The sequence below is a fragment of the Apostichopus japonicus genome, chromosome 21 (assembly GCF_037975245.1).
Source record: "Apostichopus japonicus isolate 1M-3 chromosome 21, ASM3797524v1, whole genome shotgun sequence".
Taxonomy (NCBI): domain Eukaryota; kingdom Metazoa; phylum Echinodermata; class Holothuroidea; order Aspidochirotida; family Stichopodidae; genus Apostichopus; species Apostichopus japonicus.
The window spans coordinates 2,226,232-2,245,899 of NC_092581.1; the positions used below are offsets into that span (position 1 = coordinate 2,226,232).

Sequence of the window (19,668 nt, forward strand, 5' to 3'; positions counted from 1 at the left end):
ACTACCAGTTTAAATTTAGAAGTTGAAAACAGTTTTTTAGGAGAGCAATTTTCTTTTCTAAGTATAGGAAATTTTGTTAGGGTTTAAGAAGGAATGTAAACATTCTTACAACTATATACAACTATATTTACACATGAAAATTTACATCTGCGAAAGTTAACGAAATAGAGCAGTGACCCTTGAAAGGATGTGCTTTTCTATAAGTATACGTTGGCTGTTAGTGTAGGAATGTATAATTCTTTAAGAAGACCTCATCACTTTAAAAATATCAAAGTCAAGAGGCTGAAATGAGGAGTTTAAATATTATTGAGATCTTAGCTTCATCGGAAATCAGACCCATAAATTACCATTTCAATATGATATCTGACTGTTACATTACTTTCACGTAAAATCAAGTTATACTTAATTCACCAGGCCCGAATACTTAAAATTCCCCCCACCCCCCCAAAAAAATCAAACAAAAAATGAATGGCTTGCATGCCATAATTTATTGCCCTCTAACTTTCATCACACATATCAGTTCTTCGGTTTGTGTGCGTGTGTGACGCCTTGCTTATAAACACGATATCTCAAAAGAAAGGTTTGGACCAATCTCGTATTTGCATTGATTCAATGCACTATATTGTTTTAGTGGAGGTCAAACGTCATTTGGGGTCACCACGGGTAAAATTGTCAAAAACTAATAAACACGATATTTCAAGAAGGGTAGCTTGCATCAGTCTCATATATGTAGTTGTAACACGTTAAGTGCATAAAGCATTTTTATTAAGGATGTCAAAGGTCATTTGGGATCACCAGAGATCACAGATTGTGGTAACAGTGTTTTGTAATGTACCGTATCTCACACAGTCCACCTTATTAGAGAACATGTGCCGTTACGCCTCATAAGAGTAGGAGAGGCTGTTGGCAATTGGAAAGTAACTAATGGGAAACCGTAGATAGTTTCAGCGAACCAGCGACGAGAGTGCCATTGAGTTAATTGTGTCGCATCGGCACTCCGTACATAAATGTGAATAAAAGTTTATGTACTGCTTGCACATACTACGGTAAGGTAAAATTTGGTTCGTTAACACAAAAGAGTAAAGGAAAATGTTTTGTGTCAGAATACCAATACACTTAAGGTGGATAAACATCTCATAAATTATTTCTTAAGTAATTTCTTACATACCATCAGTCATAATTAGCAGAATATACAACAATTTAATAAATTTTGAGACAAGTTTGTTGTTATTGCTGCTAAGTGTTTTGCAAAGATTTTCACTTAACATTAGTTGCGAGTGGAATATAGATGCTCTTTCAACCTTAGATTTTCATTACGTAAAAGATCGGTTTGATATAGGCAGTGTAATGGACTAATATACTTATATGTCACAGTATCCTCTATATTTGTGTTATATGTCGCAGTATCCTCTAGATTCTGTGTTACATGTCGCAGTATCCAGAGGATTCTGTTACATATCACAGTATCCAATATATTCTGTGTTACATGTCACAGTATCCAATAGAAGTTGTGTTACATGTCACAGTATCCAATAGATTTTGCGTTACATGTCGCAGTATCCAATAGATTCTGTTACATGAAACAGTATCCAATAGATTCTGTTACATATCACAGTATCCAATAGATTCTGTTACATGTCACAGTATCCAATAGATTCTGTTACATGAAACAGTATCCAATAGATTCTGTGTTACATGTCACAGTATCCTCTAGATTTGTGTTATATGTCACAGTATCCTCTAGATTCTGTTACATGAAACAGTATCCAATAGATTCTGTTACATATCACAGTATCCAATAGATTCTGTTACATGTCACAGTATCCAATAGATTCTGTTACATGAAACAGTATCCAATAGATTCTGTGTTACATGTCACAGTCTCCTCTAGATTTGTGTTATATGTCACAGTATCCTCTAGATTTGTGTTATATGTCGCAGTATCCTCTAGATTCTGTGTTACATGTCGCAGTATCCAATAGATTCTGTTACATATCACAGTATCCAATATATTCTGTGTTACATGTCACAATATCCTTAGTTTTTGTGTGGCATGTCACAGTATCCTCCAGATTTGTGTTATATGTCGCAGTATCCTCTAGATTTGTGTAATATGTCGCAGTATCCTTCAGATTCTGTTACATGTCACAGTATCCAATAGATTGTTTTACATGTCACAGTATCCTCTAGATTTGTGTTATGTGTCACAGTATCCTCTAGATTTGTGTTACATGTCACAGTATCCAATAGATTGTGTTACATGTCGCAGTATCCTCTAGATTCTGCGTTACATGTCACAGTAGCCAATAGATTGTGTTACATGTCACAGTATCCAATAGATTGTGTTACATGTCACAGTATCCTCTAGATTCTGTTACATGTCACAGTATCCAATATATTCTGTGTTACATGTCGCAGTATCCAATAGATTCTGTTACATATCACAGTATCCAATAGATTCTGTTACATGTCACAGTATCCAATAGATTCTGTTACATGAAACAGTATCCAATAGATTCTGTGTTACATGTCACAGTATCCTCTAGATTTGTGTTATATGTCACAGTATCCTCTAGATTCTGTTACATGAAACAGTATCCAATAGATTCTGTTACATATCACAGTATCCAATAGATTCTGTTACATGTCACAGTATCCAATAGATTCTGTGTTACATGTCACAGTCTCCTCTAGATTTGTGTTATATGTCACAGTATCCTCTAGATTTGTGTTATATGTCGCAGTATCCTCTAGATTCTGTGTTACATGTCGCAGTATCCAATAGATTCTGTTACATATCACAGTATCCAATATATTCTGTGTTACATGTCACAATATCCTTAGTTTTTGTGTGGCATGTCACAGTATCCTCCAGATTTGTGTTATATGTCGCAGTATCCTCTAGATTTGTGTTATATGTCGCAGTATCCTTCAGATTCTGTTACATGTCACAGTATCCAATAGATTGTTTTACATGTCACAGTATCCTCTAGATTTGTGTTATATGTCACAGTATCCTCTAGATTTGTGTTACATGTCACAGTATCCAATAGATTGTGTTACATGTCGCAGTATCCTCTAGATTCTGCGTTACATGTCACAGTAGCCAATAGATTGTGTTACATGTCACAGTATCCAATAGATTGTGTTACATGTCACAGTATCCTCTAGATTCTGTTACATGTCACAGTATCCAATATATTCTGTGTTACATGTCGCAGTATCCAATAGATTCTGTTACATATCACAGTATCCAATATATTCTGTGTTACATGTCACAGTATCCAATAGAAGTTGTGTTACATGTCACAGTATCCAATAGATTTTGCGTTACACGTCGCAGTATCCAATAAATTCTGTTACATATCACAGTATCCAATAGATTCTGTTACATGTCACAGTATCCAATAGATTCTGTTACATGAAACAGTATCCAATAGATTCTGTGTTACATGTCACAGTATCCTCTAGATTTGTGTTATATATCACAGTATCCTCTAGATTTGTGTTATATGTCGCAGTCTCCTCTAGATTCTGTGTTACATGTCGCAGTATCCAATAGATTCTGTTACATATCACAGTATCCAATATATTCTGTGTTACATGTCACAGTATCCTTAGTTTTTGTGTGACATGTCACAGTATCCTCCAGATTTGTGTTATATGTCGCAGTATCCTCTAGATTTGTGTTATATGTCGCAGTATCCTCTAGATTCTGTTACATGTCACAGTATCCAATAGATTGTTTTACATGTCACAGTATCCTCTAGATTTATGTTATATGTCACAGTATCCTCTAGATTTGTGTTACATGTCACAGTATCCAATAGATTGTGTTACATGTCGCAGTATCCTCTAGATTCTGCGTTACATGTCACAGTATGCAATATATTCTGTGTTACACTTCGCAGCATCCTTTAGATTGTTTTACGTACCATATAGTGTCTTCTAGATCATGTGTGACATGTCGCAGTATATCCTCTAGATCATTCTGTGTTACATTTCACAGTATCATCTCCTATATTCTGTGTCGCGCATCTAGTTATTCTGTATATATATATATATTCTGTATGTTACATAGTCCCTTTCTTAAAGTGTATACTCTAAACTGTGTTTGCTGCATGATGTCCCATTCCACTCTTGCTTCTGCGTATTACATATCCTATAGGGTACGGTAGACTATGTTTGTGCACTGAATGATATAAGATTTATACGTCACACGGAGTAAGATATCTGCATATGGAACCCATACACGGAATTATGAGACATGAGATTACACGAACTTCGGGGAGTTTTCTTTATTTTGCTGGGATTTATACTGGATGTTTAAACAGGTACAAAACTGGACCGATGATACTTTATATATTGTATACGTGTGCGCTTCTTCGATGCAAGAACAAACCTATAGCGAAGAAGACTGGTGAGTACGTAACATCATTGTCGCTTTCTTTGCTAATACGTGAAGGATATGTATTACTGTATTTCAATGACATTTAAATTTAGGCATATACTTACAAAGAATATAGTTTTCAATCCAATTATCATCACCACAATATACAAATATCATATCATGTTTTTTTTTATGGGGTGGGTGGGGGGGGGGGTGGTGGTGGTGGTGGTGAGTGGATTAACCACTTTCTTAAAAAGAAACCCACAAGAATGATTGTAACCAACTCAGAAATTCCTCCCAAGTTATTTTTAAGTTTACCATTCTATATAATCAATAAGGAAAGATGTAAAAAAATATATGAGTAATGATAGTATAGGTAAGTAATAGTAAGTATATAACTAACAATTCTAATGACAAGAAGTTTGAATTTATACTGAAAGCTTGTACAATCAACTGCTTATGATTGTTGACAAACAGTGTTGACAAAAATGCAACATTATTCTGACACTATATCAAGGGCGGCGGAAGCACTTTTAATCTGGGGGGGCACCGACATCAAAGGGCACTTTGCTGAAATTCGATTGGACTGATGCAGCCTTATATTTAGTACCCTTTATAACTCTTATTGTATTATCTTATTTGCGTATACACATCACTCCATCAACGCCCCCCCCCCCCCCCCAACGAAATTATGCATACTAGCACTGCAATATCCAATGTGCAAATTGGGAAACAAGGCACAAGTTTTGTTTTGAGACAAAATGAGGTGAAATCATGCTAGTTGCTAATGTAGGAATCTTCCGAATTAGAGTTTTTTTCTTGTCAATATCTTAACAAATTTTTTCCATTCGAAATAGCTTTGAGTGTGACCCACTGAACTTCATTAAAAGTCAGGGGTGTAGCCAGGATTTGCAAAGTTGTATGCACGACTATCTGAGCGGAGCGCCACCATCGGTTGGCGCGGAGCGTACAAGAAAATTTTTGGTTTTACAAACCCCTCAGATGGCTGGACACGGCCCTTCCCGAGTGTTCATTCTGGTTGTCTGGCCTCTTGCTAACTTGAGACACCTCAATTTTTATGTAGAAAAAGGGCACATTTTTAACCTGAGGAAAAGTGGGGGGGCACGTGCCCCCTGTGCCCCCCCCCCGGTTCCGCCGCCCTTGCACTATATACTTAGAAAATAACTGAAACTGGTACACGTTATAACACCTTACCAATTTTTACTGTTTTTCAAAAACAATTGTTTGGTTAATCCAATAGCTCTGAGACCCTGGCGTCGTGATACAATATAATCGTCCTTGACAAAAGCATAGGCCTACCTATCTTGTCACTTTCAGCTCTGAAACTTCAACAATCAGTAGTTGAGTCGATGGTTTGGTAGAGTGTTTCATCAGACTGCACCACGTCGTAACTCTGGGTTGCTGGCTGGTCCTGTGAGGTCAACATGGACGGAGAATTATAGGGTGGCGGTTGGACTTGGTTAACCTGCACTTGGGAAGGGTTAGTTGGTTGCGTGGGATACAGGATGTGTGAGGCCGGAGGCTGTTTCGACTGGGTATGGATAAATCAAGTCAGGTTTTGGCGGCGGATGATCCATCGGGGCTGCAGGCTGTGTGTGCACTACTGATGCTTCCGGGTTTGATTGAGGAGGGTATGGTCCTTGTTGCATTGTTGGGACCACTGCTACATGCTGAGGGTAATAGCCAGGATTATTAATCACGTCATTGTAACTGGGCGGTGCTGCAACGTTAGCACAATTATTGTGCTGTTGTGCAGGTGGTCCGACATGATTATCGACTCCGCTTATTACAGCAATGTATGGTTGCCGATTACGAGCTCTTCCTCTGTTCTTCTTGGATGATTTGCATGTATATAAAAGACCCACACCGATGAAGACCGCTACAAATGCAACAAATATCACAACCCCAGCGATGCCTCCATTTGGTAATGACGTCTCTAAAATGTGGAAAGATATTTTTTTGTTATTCAACCTGGTATGGAAATGACGAGTTATCTATCCTGACATTCTTACACGTTTCTCTTCGTGTAACCAAGGTGTAGGCTACATTAGCGATATTTTATTCATCGCAATAAATAGGGATGTACTGAACTTAAAAGAATAGTCCAGGTCAAAATTTCGTTTTGATATGTCAAAGAGGAACATCATCTAAGCATTTCGTTTTTGTTATTTGCTTTTAAGTATCCATACGGAAGAAGGAATTAAATATCACTAATTGCTACGCTTTCTGGACCCCAGTAGTGTTTGATATATATTTTAGAGACATTTAAGTCATCTTTCTGACAAGGTTGACTGTAGAAATGTTTCTGATTTAAAGGCAGATTTTTTGTTGTTGGTAATATCAAAGTAGCCGAGCGACACAATGAATATACAATTTCTTAATTAACATATTTTATAATGCATTTTATTATTTACCAACCATGGAAATTAATAAATAACGATAATAGTTTAATACTTTATCTGGGTTTTTGAAACATTATTCATACTGTAAAGGAGCACTACTGACATTTATAAATAAAACCACAGATTACTTTGTTATAGTGTCAAATGTAGAGTTGTTGTTTTAATTATTAGTTGTAATAGTTGTAAGAGACTCAATATCCATGATCTTCAAGTCAAATTGATAAATAATTTAAGAGAAGTAACTGTCAGGTTAAAAGGTCTCTTTATTGTCAATGTGTATTTCAACACGTACCCTTCACGTTGTTACTTACCTGAAAGACATCGTACACCAATGTCCTCAGAGTGACTACAGCCAGTTGTGCCCCACCCACTATATAAGCACTGCAGCCAGTAAGTTTCATTTCCACTACAACTCATTTGTCTCAATATTGGACCATATCCTTCACCAAAGTGAGCCCGGTCATAAAATTCATCCACATCAATATATCCCAACTGCCTGCAGATAACTTCAGCTTCCTCTCGCTCCCAATAATCGTCACAAATCGTTCCCCATTCATTGTTATAGAAAATTTCAACCCTGCCTTCATCAGGTGCTGATCCGCCAACCAGTCGAACTCTACCATAAGCTGATTTTGAAATGGAATCAAGGTTCATTTAATGTTCACATTAAATTATATAAGTTACGGACAACGGTATAAGAGTGTTAACGCAAGGGCAACTGTAGGACATTTTCTGTCATAACATTAAACCTAATATCTGGGAACGCTGCAGCTGAATATCACAGAATCATACAGGAAAACTGTAATTCCTCTTTCTGGCATCGTTTTTGTTTTGTTTTAAGTAGCTATACGAGAGAAGGAAATAAATATCACTAATTGCTTCACCTTCTGGACCCAGTATAGTTCGGTACACATTGTTTCCAGTGCTTTAAACTCGAGACAAGAGGACAAGAAATGCCTCAAATCTGTTGCCCAGAACAGCATTAGAATACATTTCAGAGAATTGAATCGTTTTTTTGTCCTAGGTATATTTGTGTATGATTTAATCTCGCCACGAGACATCAAGAAATATGTATGATACGCTACTATTTCCAGCGGCAGGGATGAGTGCTTCTTCCCTTAGACCCCCACTATAGGACTCTGAGATACATTCCATAGAACTTGAAATCCTCGTGCTGACTTGTATTTTCTAGAAATGGTGCAAGTTTAGGGACTCAATCCCAACCCTTTACTACCACCCAATACATTTCATGGGATAATAAGTAATATAAAGTTCTCCAGCAATTGGGGGAGGGGTTCAGTGGAACCCCTCCCCAGGACTGTATTTCATTATCTGTATTACATTCTTCTCATAAATATATCTCCAAGAGGAGATAAACAAATGAACTAAAACAAAATATTTCGTTAACCATTGTTTAACTAAGAACGGAGACATGTGACATGTAAACATATTTGAATTACTGAGGCATTCTTGATTAAAAAAATAAGAATAATTAGTCTGTATCCTTTATTAGATAGATAGATTGGGATGGGATGGGATGAGATGGATGGATGGATGGATGGATGGATGGATGGATGGATGGATGGATGGATGGATGGATGGATGGATGGGTGGATGGATGGATGGATGGATGGATGGATGGATGGATGGATGGATGGATGGATGGATGGATGGATGGATGGATGGATGGATGGATGGATGGATGGATGGATGGATGGATGGATGGATGGATGGATGGATGGATGGATGGATGGATGGATGGATGGATGGATGGATGGATGGATGGATGGATGGATGGATGGATGGATGGATGGATGGATGGATGGATGGATGGATGGATGGATGGATGGATGGATGGATGGATGGATGGATGGATGGATGGATGGATGGATGGATGGATGGATGGATGGATGGATGGATGGATGGATGGATGGATGGATAGATGGATCGATAGATGGATGGATGGATAGATAGATAGATGGATGGATGGATGGATGGATGGATGGATGGATGGATGGATGGATGGATGGATGGATGGATGGATGGATGGATGGATGGATGGATGGATGGATGGATGGATGGATGGATGGATAGATAGATAGATAGATAGATAGATAGATAGATAGATAGATAGATAGATAGATAGATAGATAGATAGATAGATAGATAGATAGATAGATAGATAGATAGATAGATAGATAGATAGATAGATAGATAGATAGATAGATAGATAGATAGATAGATAGATAGATAGATAGATAGATAGATAGATAGATAGATAGATAGATAGATAGATAGATAGATAGATAGATAGATAGATAGATAGATAGATAGATAGATAGATAGATAGATAGATAGATAGATAGATAGATAGATAGATAGATAGATAGATAGATAGATAGATAGATAGATAGATAGATAGATAGATAGATAGATAGATAGATAGATAGATAGATAGATAGATAGATAGATAGATAGATAGATAGATAGATAGATAGATAGATAGATAGATAGATAGATAGATAGATAGATAGATAGATAGATAGATAGATAGATAGATAGATAGATAGATAGATAGATAGATAGATAGATAGATAGATAGATAGATAGATAGATAGATAGATAGATAGATAGATAGATAGATAGATAGATAGATAGATAGATAGATAGATAGATAGATAGATAGATAGATAGATAGATAGATAGATAGATAGATAGATAGATAGATAGATAGATAGATAGATAGATAGATAGATAGATAGATAGATAGATAGATAGATAGATAGATAGATAGATATTGTCCAATGGCATAATATATTGCCATTTTAAATGTAATTCTATAATTTCTGGCAACATTTACAATTTTCACTAATTGTACATGTTCCTATATTCAAATTGAATTTAAGTATGACACTAATTGCAATAAATCTTAACTAACAACAGAGATATTTCTATAGTGATAACAGCTGAAAAGTTTGTATATATAAGGCGTATACTTTTAACAGTTTTACTCGTTATAACTGACCGACTAGAAACAATATTTATTGCACACGAAAACGTCATCAAAAACAAATTAATTTCGAGGGGCAATAACTAGGATCATCATCATTAAAAAATCATAGCCATATCGATCTGTTGCCATTGGTAAAACAGGATTATAAAAATGAATCGCCGGTTTCTCTTATTTCATTTCCATCCCTCATTTATGTGGTTCTGGTTTACTTCAATTTGAGCTTGATCTAAGTTTAATACAGTTTTAAAGTAATTTTGCGGCCCATTCTGAAACGAAGCTACTAAAATTTACACCTGATATTTGCGTTTATTAGAACAGACTGAAATTAATTCTTACCTTGTCCCTGCACTACTACTGCAAAACATAGAAAGAATAATCCAGTTATCGAAATTGTTACAGTTTTGATGAAATTAAAGGTACTCATGGCTGAAACATTAGGATAAAAGTCAAAGCAACTATATACAAGAATATGTAAGCAACCAAATACAGCTACAGATGTATACAGGGTGTGTGCCTACCTAATCCAAGTCTATGTTTGTCAACCTTACTCCGCGACTATGTGCTAAAACTGTTCTTAAGACTGCACCACGAGTCTTGTCTTTTACTGGCAGTGGCGTTTATGTTAGACTATGTACTTTGTGAGTAACTTATTGTGTCATTAGTATTGTAACATAACTTAAGTAGTATTTGAAAGCTATTATTTAAGCTGCATGAACTGTTTAAGTAATGATATAATTTTTTGCCGGGAAATTCCCGTTATCCTCCTAAGTTGTTTGCTATAAAGTAAGCAATCGTGCACCTGGCCTTTCGGTCTCCTGAAGACTGGTGACCATTCTCGGGTGCGTAAACTTAAGCCATTATTCAGGCTAGTATAAAAGGAACTAATGGTTCGTGCAGCATGGGACTCTTTGACAAAATCTCTCAAGACGTCTACGTACGGTACGTTATCATATTATTTAATTTGAACTAAAAACTTGATTACTAAAGGTTGTTGCGACCTAACACATTATGCAATTATTTCATTCGCGGAGTGCAATTTATTGTTTTTCAAATATATTCGAGCTTCTGATGTACCATTTCGTATGTTGTATATTATGCGAACCCCCTCCCTCCCCCATGCCCAACCAACCAACCCACCTTGTCACACCGTGACCCCACCCTTCTCTTGGAATTGCCGATATCTTTTAGTACCTGGGTTGTGAAGAATAACGCCGGCTACTGACCTTATGAAATTATCAGTACGTATTTTGTAACAGAAGCATTATATTTTTGTGTCCCTGATGTGTTTGCTACCGAGCCATATCGTGTTTTAGCAGTAAATGTTAATGTAAATGAAAGTTTTGATTGATGGCATTCATTCTATGTAACTACTTGGGACAATAGAATAAATTTCAGTTACTTAACCAAACTTATATATCATTATACCATTATATTTATATGTGTTTGTGTGCACTTGTTTTGTACTCTGACTGACTTGAACGAATGAATTCCAAGTCTTCAGATGTCATCTTAAAAGAATCACCACATCCTGAAAAGAATTCTATTGTGTTCAGGGGTATTGTTAAGGTTAAGGTACTTGGATTTGAACAATGGAAAAAACAGTCTGAATGTAAAACACATACCCTTGTGTGGGTGTGGGAGTATCAACTTTATTAACTATATTATTCATCAGTTAACCACATCGATACTTTAGCTTTTCAAATAAATTGACATGAATTTCAAGGTCCTAATTTTGTTAAAGAGCAATGGAAAACGGAATATTGTGCAGTAGGCCTATATCTGTTTTGATCATGAGCTCTGTATACAGTAATGGACTTTTCTTTCTAAATAGAGGGCGTTTCGACATGTACGATTCAGAGAAGATAACATTCCACAGTTAGAGTTGTATACATCCGCAGAAAAGTAACCGGTCACTTTTCGGGTTGAATGACGTACTGCTGTGATATTTTATAATATTTCTTTTTTTTGGGGGGGGGGGGTAGGGGGCATGTGTAAAGTTATCATTATATGTTGAGGAGGATAGAATAGGGTTTTTTGGGGGGGGGGCATAATCCGCCCAGAAAGGGGTCAAAGCGCTTCCTGGCAGTGGCCGTTAGAGTATGTATACAAACAAAAGCCAACTTCTTCGACAATAGGTTCAAACATGTCTTATTGACATCATTGAAAATCGTGTTCACACACACCCTTCCTTTATAATTTAATCAGTGGTTGTAGAAGATGGAGATCTCTCGCTAAGTGATGCAAGTGATTGTGTGTTTTGGTTTCTATCTGTATTCTTTGTTTGTTTCAATAGACTAAGTAATAGGAAAGGTAGAAAGAACCGGGCAAACTTTTGTCTTTACATTCTGAAGATTTTGTTTTCTTTTTAAAGATTCGCTTTGACTTTGAATTTAGAAATCAATATACAAACAGTTTAACATGTCAATCAACACACGTATTGAAGCAGTGAAACTTATAAAATAAATTATATGCGACCAGGGCAGCTTAGTCCCTGCTGGGACTCGGTTTTAAGAATTGATTCGGGGTTTGGAATCAAATAAAAAGCCTCGATTTCGGCGCATCCCCTTCTTCTTAATTTAATACAGTGAATATACAGCAAAATATGGTTTGTTAAAAGTGTTACATTAGATTTGACTTCCTTTCAGGAGTTCAGCAGAAGTTCCGAAGATTGAAAGCATAAAAAACAGACCGTTGTGGTTTATATGACGTCACCAAACCTTAAGTCATCTACTTCTGCCATTTACAAGATTTTCAAATTATCATCCCTGTGAGTTTGCTTGAACCCATTTTCCCACACTCTGTAATAAAGAACAAGTTACGGCTTTATTGAAACATGTTCTATAACTAAATTTTGTCACAGAAAAGAAAACAAAAGAATGCAAAAAGGCCAGGATAGGTGTTTGTTTGGACTTTTGCTTCTTCTTCAATCTGCTTCTTTTTGAAGAGCGAAGCTGACATGAAAGTTCTCTCTTTCACATGTGAATTGACTCTTCCTTGCAACTTGCTCATTAATAATAAGTTAATATTTGTTCGGGTATGTGATGGAGTGGCTAGAAATAAACGTCGCATCCCACAAATTAAGTCTCACTTCTCGAGTTTGCTGATCTTCCGGCTTTTGGTCAGACCTGGAATACGGGAATACTTCATTTTGCTTGAATCATCTGATCTTATAATGACTGATTTTTTTTCTCTTTTTTTAATTTTTATAGCAATATCCATTTCAGTCTGCATTTATTAGAACTATGTTTAAGCCTGCAGCCTGCCTGCCTAATAGTCCTATGACTGACCTCGCCAAAGACCGAAAACGTCACATTACCACTAATGTTCCGAGCATGCGTCGCTTCATTCAATTGACTCGCAGAATCACAGTATAAAATCAGTTATATGTCGCTACAACACTTGAAGTGTATGTACTATCAGGAACTCCTTGGTACTATACTGCTGTAGTGAATTCCGAGTTTGTGATCATCCATTGTTCTGCATAGGCATCTGGTTAAAGCATTATTGTTCACTTAACTTAGAAAGGAAGGATTTTCTGGCCTAGCCGGGACGGGATCGCTTTGGGATTGGTATCTATATCTCCCAGTACAATTGATCACGTGATGGTACGTCTGCACTTTGCGTGGCTGTAGAGATTGCCACGTGAGAAGGGTCATGCTGTTGTGGATCACTTGAGTTATATGTAAATGTGTTAGTTGGTTGACAATCACGAGGTGTCTGACTTTGGCCAGTAGAGGATTGCTCCTGAGGAGGGTTCGTTGGTTGAGGTTGATGATTCCGTTCGCCTTCAACGTGGACTTTACTTGTTTCTTTGTTCTGTTTGGCTTTCAACCACTTGCCTATCTTGCAAAGAACAGATGAGACTGCCGATACGGATATTCCCAAATAAAGGAAGACTTTCCATACTATCGATTGTTTTTCTTCTCCGTCTCCTCCTATAACAAAAGGCAAGAAAGAACAGTTAATTAAAGATTATATATATATATATATATATATATATATATATATATATATATATATATATATATATATATATATATATATATATATATATATATATATATATATATATATATATATATGTATGTATATATATATATATATATATATATATATATATATATATATATATATATATATATATATATATATATATATATATATATATATATATATATATAATTCGACTACACCAGTGACGCAGGTTTCTGCATTATTGGAAAATCCATGCAATATGCCAATAGATATTGGGTTGGGTTTTTTTAACTTAGAAAACAAAAGAAATTTTTGTGGCCTTCCATCAAAACGAATACCGTAGCAACATAAAATGATTTTTTTATTTTTATAAATAACCCATACACTAATGTTCCGATAAAGAATTGTCTGTTAAATAATAGACGAATGGTTAGAATTCATGCTGTTACATGTGCTCTAAATATGACATAACCACATCGGCCATTAACAATCAATCGATGGTGCTTTGCACTGACAAGCTTAGTAATAATTGCATAAAACGTTTATACTCGCGGGGACAACTGTTTCACGTTTATACACTTGTTTAGGAGAGGCAGAATGCCGGCTGGGTTTGGGAACTTCCTCAGAATATTACCAGTTTTGTAGATACTATACTGCGACCCAATCATATATCGTCGTAAATTCTAACCTCTTTATCTCGGAAATTTGAACTCAAAATCTGATCTAAAAATTTCTCAAACTTTCGACTTCCCATGCATATCGAGATTTCCAATTTTTCTCTCAAAGGTTTGACTTTATCTGACGGATTGTCAACATGGTTTATAATAAAAGTACATAAAAAAACATAACATGATAAAACAATATTTAAACAATTCTAATCAAAAGTTGAGTTAAATCAAGTTCACCATTGCATGACAGCGCTGCGCCACTACAGGTATATCTCGAAGTCGTACGTCGAGGGCATTCAGCAACAAAGTCGTAAGTCCCATTACAGTCAAAATCGAAACCGATTCTTAATTTGTCGCCCTCGCCAAACGATTGCTCATCATCGGTACCGATGATGGCGCCGTCGTAACCAAGTTCTCTGCAAATAAGATCACTCGTAATGACGTCATTTTGATATCTACATAAACGCTCCCATTGGGTCCCAGTCCAGATCTCGACCCGGCCCTCGTAGAGCTGGGAGCCGTTCACTAGTCGAGGGGTGTACATTTCTATGAAGAGATGATGAAGACACGAGCAAGAAATAAGAATTTAGTCTTCATCTGACGCGTGGCTGGATTTGGTGTTATAACATATTAATATGACAAACTGGTTCCTTTAAAACAAGTTTTGTTCAGTATATATATATATATATATATATATATATATATATATGGTTGCTTCCATGTATCCTGAGCATCAACTCTGAAGAGACGGGGTCACGTGACGGGTCGTGGATCAGTTCTCATGGAAGACTACGAGTCTTGGGCCATTACGTTTTCGGACTCATTCCCATAAACCCTATTTAGTTACAGATCAGTGAAATCCTACTCCTCTCAGGGTCCAAATAATAGCGTGAAAAGACGGGAAAAGTGACACTGTAGTAATGTACTGAATTTGTATACAAAGGTATAGTTCTTGCCGTGATATCAAACATTCCATTAGACTCACCTGGTGGTATGCACGATACACCAGCATCGCCACTGTGGCTGCATGAGTCTGCTATATACCATTGTCCGTGGTCACAATCAATAATTGAGCCCTCAAGGCCACTACATTCGATTCCGGCGAAAACAATCAAGCCAGCACCCTGGCCATATCTGGCGTTATTTTCTGCGCCGAGTGCCCCTGTGAAGCCAAGCTGCCTGCAGACTACCTCTGCTTCTTTCAAGTCCCAATTTCGGTCACAAACTGTACCCCAGCTGTCTTCGTGACGTACCTCTAGACGACCCTCACTACCAGAAGGACCGTCGACCAGTCGCAAGCTCCCTTCTGGGGCTGTGTCAGCTAAAATTAATATAAATTATGTTATTGACATTTTCGAGAAAGAAAAAAACTATATTGAATACATTCAGTATTCATGTTAAGATAAGTCCATTCAAGGAGACATTATAAGAGGTGTTGCTTATTCATAAGGTTAAAAACAATACAAAATAATAAAACATGTGGATTAACAATACTATTGAGGTCTGCACTGAGCAATCGATGCTATCATCAAGTTAACCTTAAAGGAGCATTACTGAATTATATATTAAAGGTAAATATAATTTAAAGGTGAACATTTTGATAACCAGTATTCAATGTTTTATCTTTATTTTGTTGAACTATGATATATCGAGACTAAAATTCTGCCTTTTGGCTTACGTGATAGGACTGTGTAAAGTATTGGTTCTCAGAAAAGCATTTTACCAGTCTTCTGAGAAGTGACTTTTTTCCAAGGATCTTTTGCTGATTAAAGCTGATTGCTTTTGAGTAATTGCTTGGAGAGGTTTCGTCCTTCTTTAAATTTGGCGATATTTTGTGAATGCATAGGCTGGCAACAGCATGTATGAGTGACGTCATCATAGCAATTAAGATGAAAATGTCTTGATAATTAATTTCCATCCTTCATCCATAGAAAGCATCATATTCCCGCGCCAATTTCTAGAATACCTAAACAGTAATTCCAAATGTGTCAGGTCTCAAGGATGAATCAACAAGAATAATGGAATAGGTATAAGTTAAGCTTTTCAAGATCATCTCTCATAATGACATTACAGACTATCTATACTGTGATCCACTCTCTGGAGTAAGAGGAAGGTTTTACCAGTCGAAATTCTATATATTAACCATATCTTGAGTTAGGGGACAAGATGACCACGGGATTTTTAATTAACATATGTTGAATATGTTTTCTCTTCAGTATACGAGTTTTGACATTATCTGCTACCGGTATATCCCTTCAGACATCGGAGTCTGATCAGTTAAAATGCATGACTACACTAACTACGTACGTATATGGCAAGCCATGTGGGACAAACGCTGCACAATATATCCGCGTATCAATTGGAATTTATACGCGTATTAATTAGAATATATACGCGTATATATTATTAGCCAATCATATGGCTTAAATATATCCGCGTATTAATTCGAATATATACACGTATTAATTCCAATATATACACGTATTAATTCGAATATATACACGTATTAATTCCAATATATACACGTATTAAATAAAATACATATGGGGATTAAATCCAATATATGCACGGATTAATTAGAATATACACAAAAAAAAAAACATTTCCGCTCTTGCTGTGTACATTTACCAAGGATAAATGTTTTGGCGGGCTCGCGAGATCGCTCCAAAAAGCGAAACTTTACACAGTCATGTACAACACATGTATATTCGAATTAATACGCGTATATATTCGAATTAATACGCGGATATATTATGCGGTGTTTGTCCCAAAATGGCTTGCCATATACGTACGCAGAGAGATCATTACATAACATATCACTCAATATCCGGGTATGTAGGTAAACCGCAACACCCTTTAGTCTCAAAACGAGATATTTACAATAAATATATGTAATCTGAAAACTAAAACTGGTTATTGGTATGTCGTAAAGCTTAAATTTCGTAAAGTTAGAGGAATTTCTATAGCCTGGAGGAATTCAACTGGACTGACGAACTGACGTCTGCATTTATGAATCGGCTTGGAAGGAGAATAATCGTAAATGTGCATGAAAGTTGAACATTTTGAGAACAGAAAATGTTATAAATAAGTTGATCTTCCGCACACATCTCTTTCGAAGAAATTAATTCAATATTTTTAATACGAGATTGCTGACTACGTTTATCCCATTACAATCGTGTTTCCTTAACCTGTTTACAGTGTAACCTATATACCTTGCGAACTATAGATTGGATATATGTTCAATTTTTATTTTTTATTTTTACCTTTGGGTCTACACTCGACAGCTGCGTCAAAGTAATGAAACGCATTCGGGTAAACAGTATCCCAAGATGGACTCATTTCGCAGTCGGCTAATTCTGATTCTTGACCAGTACAGTTTAGCCATTCCAAAGTCGGACCACTTCCACCAGCGAATGGAGAAGCTATCTGAAAAAAGCCACTAGCGCTTCCAAATCCGAGCTGTTTGCAAACTACATGGGCATCTTCCATGTCCCAGTTCATGGAATAAACAGTCCCCCATTCGTCCATGTAATATATCTCCACTCTCCCTTCATAGATATTGTAACCATCTACCAGTCGAACGTCTATTTCATATGCAGATGGGGTGTCTGATGAAATGGGATGAAAAAGTTAATGATTTTTTTAAGTTAAAAAGATGGAAAAAAAACTATTATTAAATTATATATTAAATATCATCAACATTGTTTTGAAAATTTAACCGCTGGTTTAATATTGTTATAACTATAACTGTTTCGAATATACTTGAAATGTTTTGATATAAGTTTGGACAATATAAATTATACCCAGACTATAGGTTGGGTGCTGTGGGGGGGGGGGGCTGTTATTAAATGCAATGGCGCTCGTAAAATATTGCTCTGGGGGAGTTTAATCAAATCTCGCAACGTTGATAACTATGATTATTAAATATCTTTTGAGAAGGGTTGTCAAGTACAAGTTGAACTTTAAATTAAGATCACTGACCGTGCGCTTTGAGTTCTTCGGAAGGTTTTGCGCCTTATAAGTACCTTTGATTATTATTATTATTATTATTATTATTATTATTATTATAACAATGGAACATAAATAGTTCGAATATGGAACCAGCCCTGATGCTTGACGTCTCTGACAGGATATATCACGCAGCAGTCTAAAAATTTTAGCAAAAAGTCTTACCTTAATAAGTTTATGCCCCAGTCTCTGGTGTCAGCTGGTTTCCATGGATTGAAATGTACAATTAGACCAGTGGGAAGGTTGAGTAAATAAAGTACTCAACTGGCAAAGTAAAAATGAGCCATTTTTTTTACAATCATGATTCCATGATTCGATTAGATATACATCTTATATGATGTAAGTAAGTTTGATTGAATCTTAAATCATCTCAGTTTTGAAACGAATAGCTTGACCATATAGCCTACCGTTTAATTGTAACTTTGTTGTGTGATGTATTCGATATTGTATCAAATCCTAAAACGATAAAAATTTCAGAGTAACTGATTGTTAACAGTTGTCAAACAAAGAGATTGAATGTTTGTCTATACAATGTGTCTGTCCACTCATGTAACTCTATAAGAAAATATTATCTTATATGTAATATATATATATATATATATATATATATGACTTACCTGTTAGTAATAACCAAAGAAATATATGAATAAAGCGCATGTTGAAATAACAAACTCTGAATATCGTCTATAAGATGAATTTCATCGAAATTTCATCTCCGCACTTTTGTGACATTTCTTTGCGGATCAGTTGTGCACAGATTGCAAGCACCGATATAGTCCCTAAACTATATCATCACAGCACAGTATACCCGATACACGATGTCTATAAGATTGGATCTTTTCTGTGTATAATCCTGTTTGACTATCGATGTTCTTTTACAATAGGTAGAGGTCAATAATACTTAGGTGAGACCCCTGTATACATGGTTACGTCAATGAAATGTACATAAGTCGTTGGATCACGTACATAGCTTTGTTCCATAGTAACAAAACGTCACTCGCTCATTGTTTCTTTCGCCTGTCCGAATGTTGTTACGTAATAAAGTAAACCTCTACTACCGTTGTACACAGCAACTCGTCGGTGAAATGATAATTATTCGAAACATTACGATAAACGAGCCCACGAAAAAAAAAGAAGAATAAGAGTCTATCCGAGACATATCTTGATTGGCAATATTTCGAGCAGGTTATC

At 36.2% G+C, this 19,668-nt stretch overlaps 1 protein-coding gene and 1 long non-coding RNA gene across 2 annotated transcripts; both read right to left on the minus strand.

Moving 5' to 3' along the window:
* Positions 1-6,059: 6,059 nt before the first annotated feature.
* Positions 6,060-7,212, minus strand: LOC139962855 (uncharacterized). Its single transcript, XR_011791381.1, has 2 exons — positions 7,125-7,212; positions 6,060-6,347 (listed from the first exon to the last, which is right to left on the minus strand). It is a non-coding gene; the product is annotated as an uncharacterized lncRNA (long non-coding RNA).
* A 4,693-nt stretch (positions 7,213-11,905) lies between these two features.
* LOC139962937 (CD5 antigen-like) lies at positions 11,906-19,338 on the minus strand. Its single transcript, XM_071963353.1, has 5 exons — positions 19,095-19,338; positions 17,733-18,077; positions 15,455-15,790; positions 14,707-15,015; positions 11,906-13,761 (listed from the first exon to the last, which is right to left on the minus strand). The coding sequence occupies exons 1-5, from the start codon at positions 19,132-19,134 to the stop codon at positions 13,400-13,402; spliced, it is 1,392 nt and encodes a 463-aa protein (XP_071819454.1). The 5' UTR covers positions 19,135-19,338; the 3' UTR covers positions 11,906-13,399.
* Between the last annotated feature and the right edge of the window lie 330 nt (positions 19,339-19,668).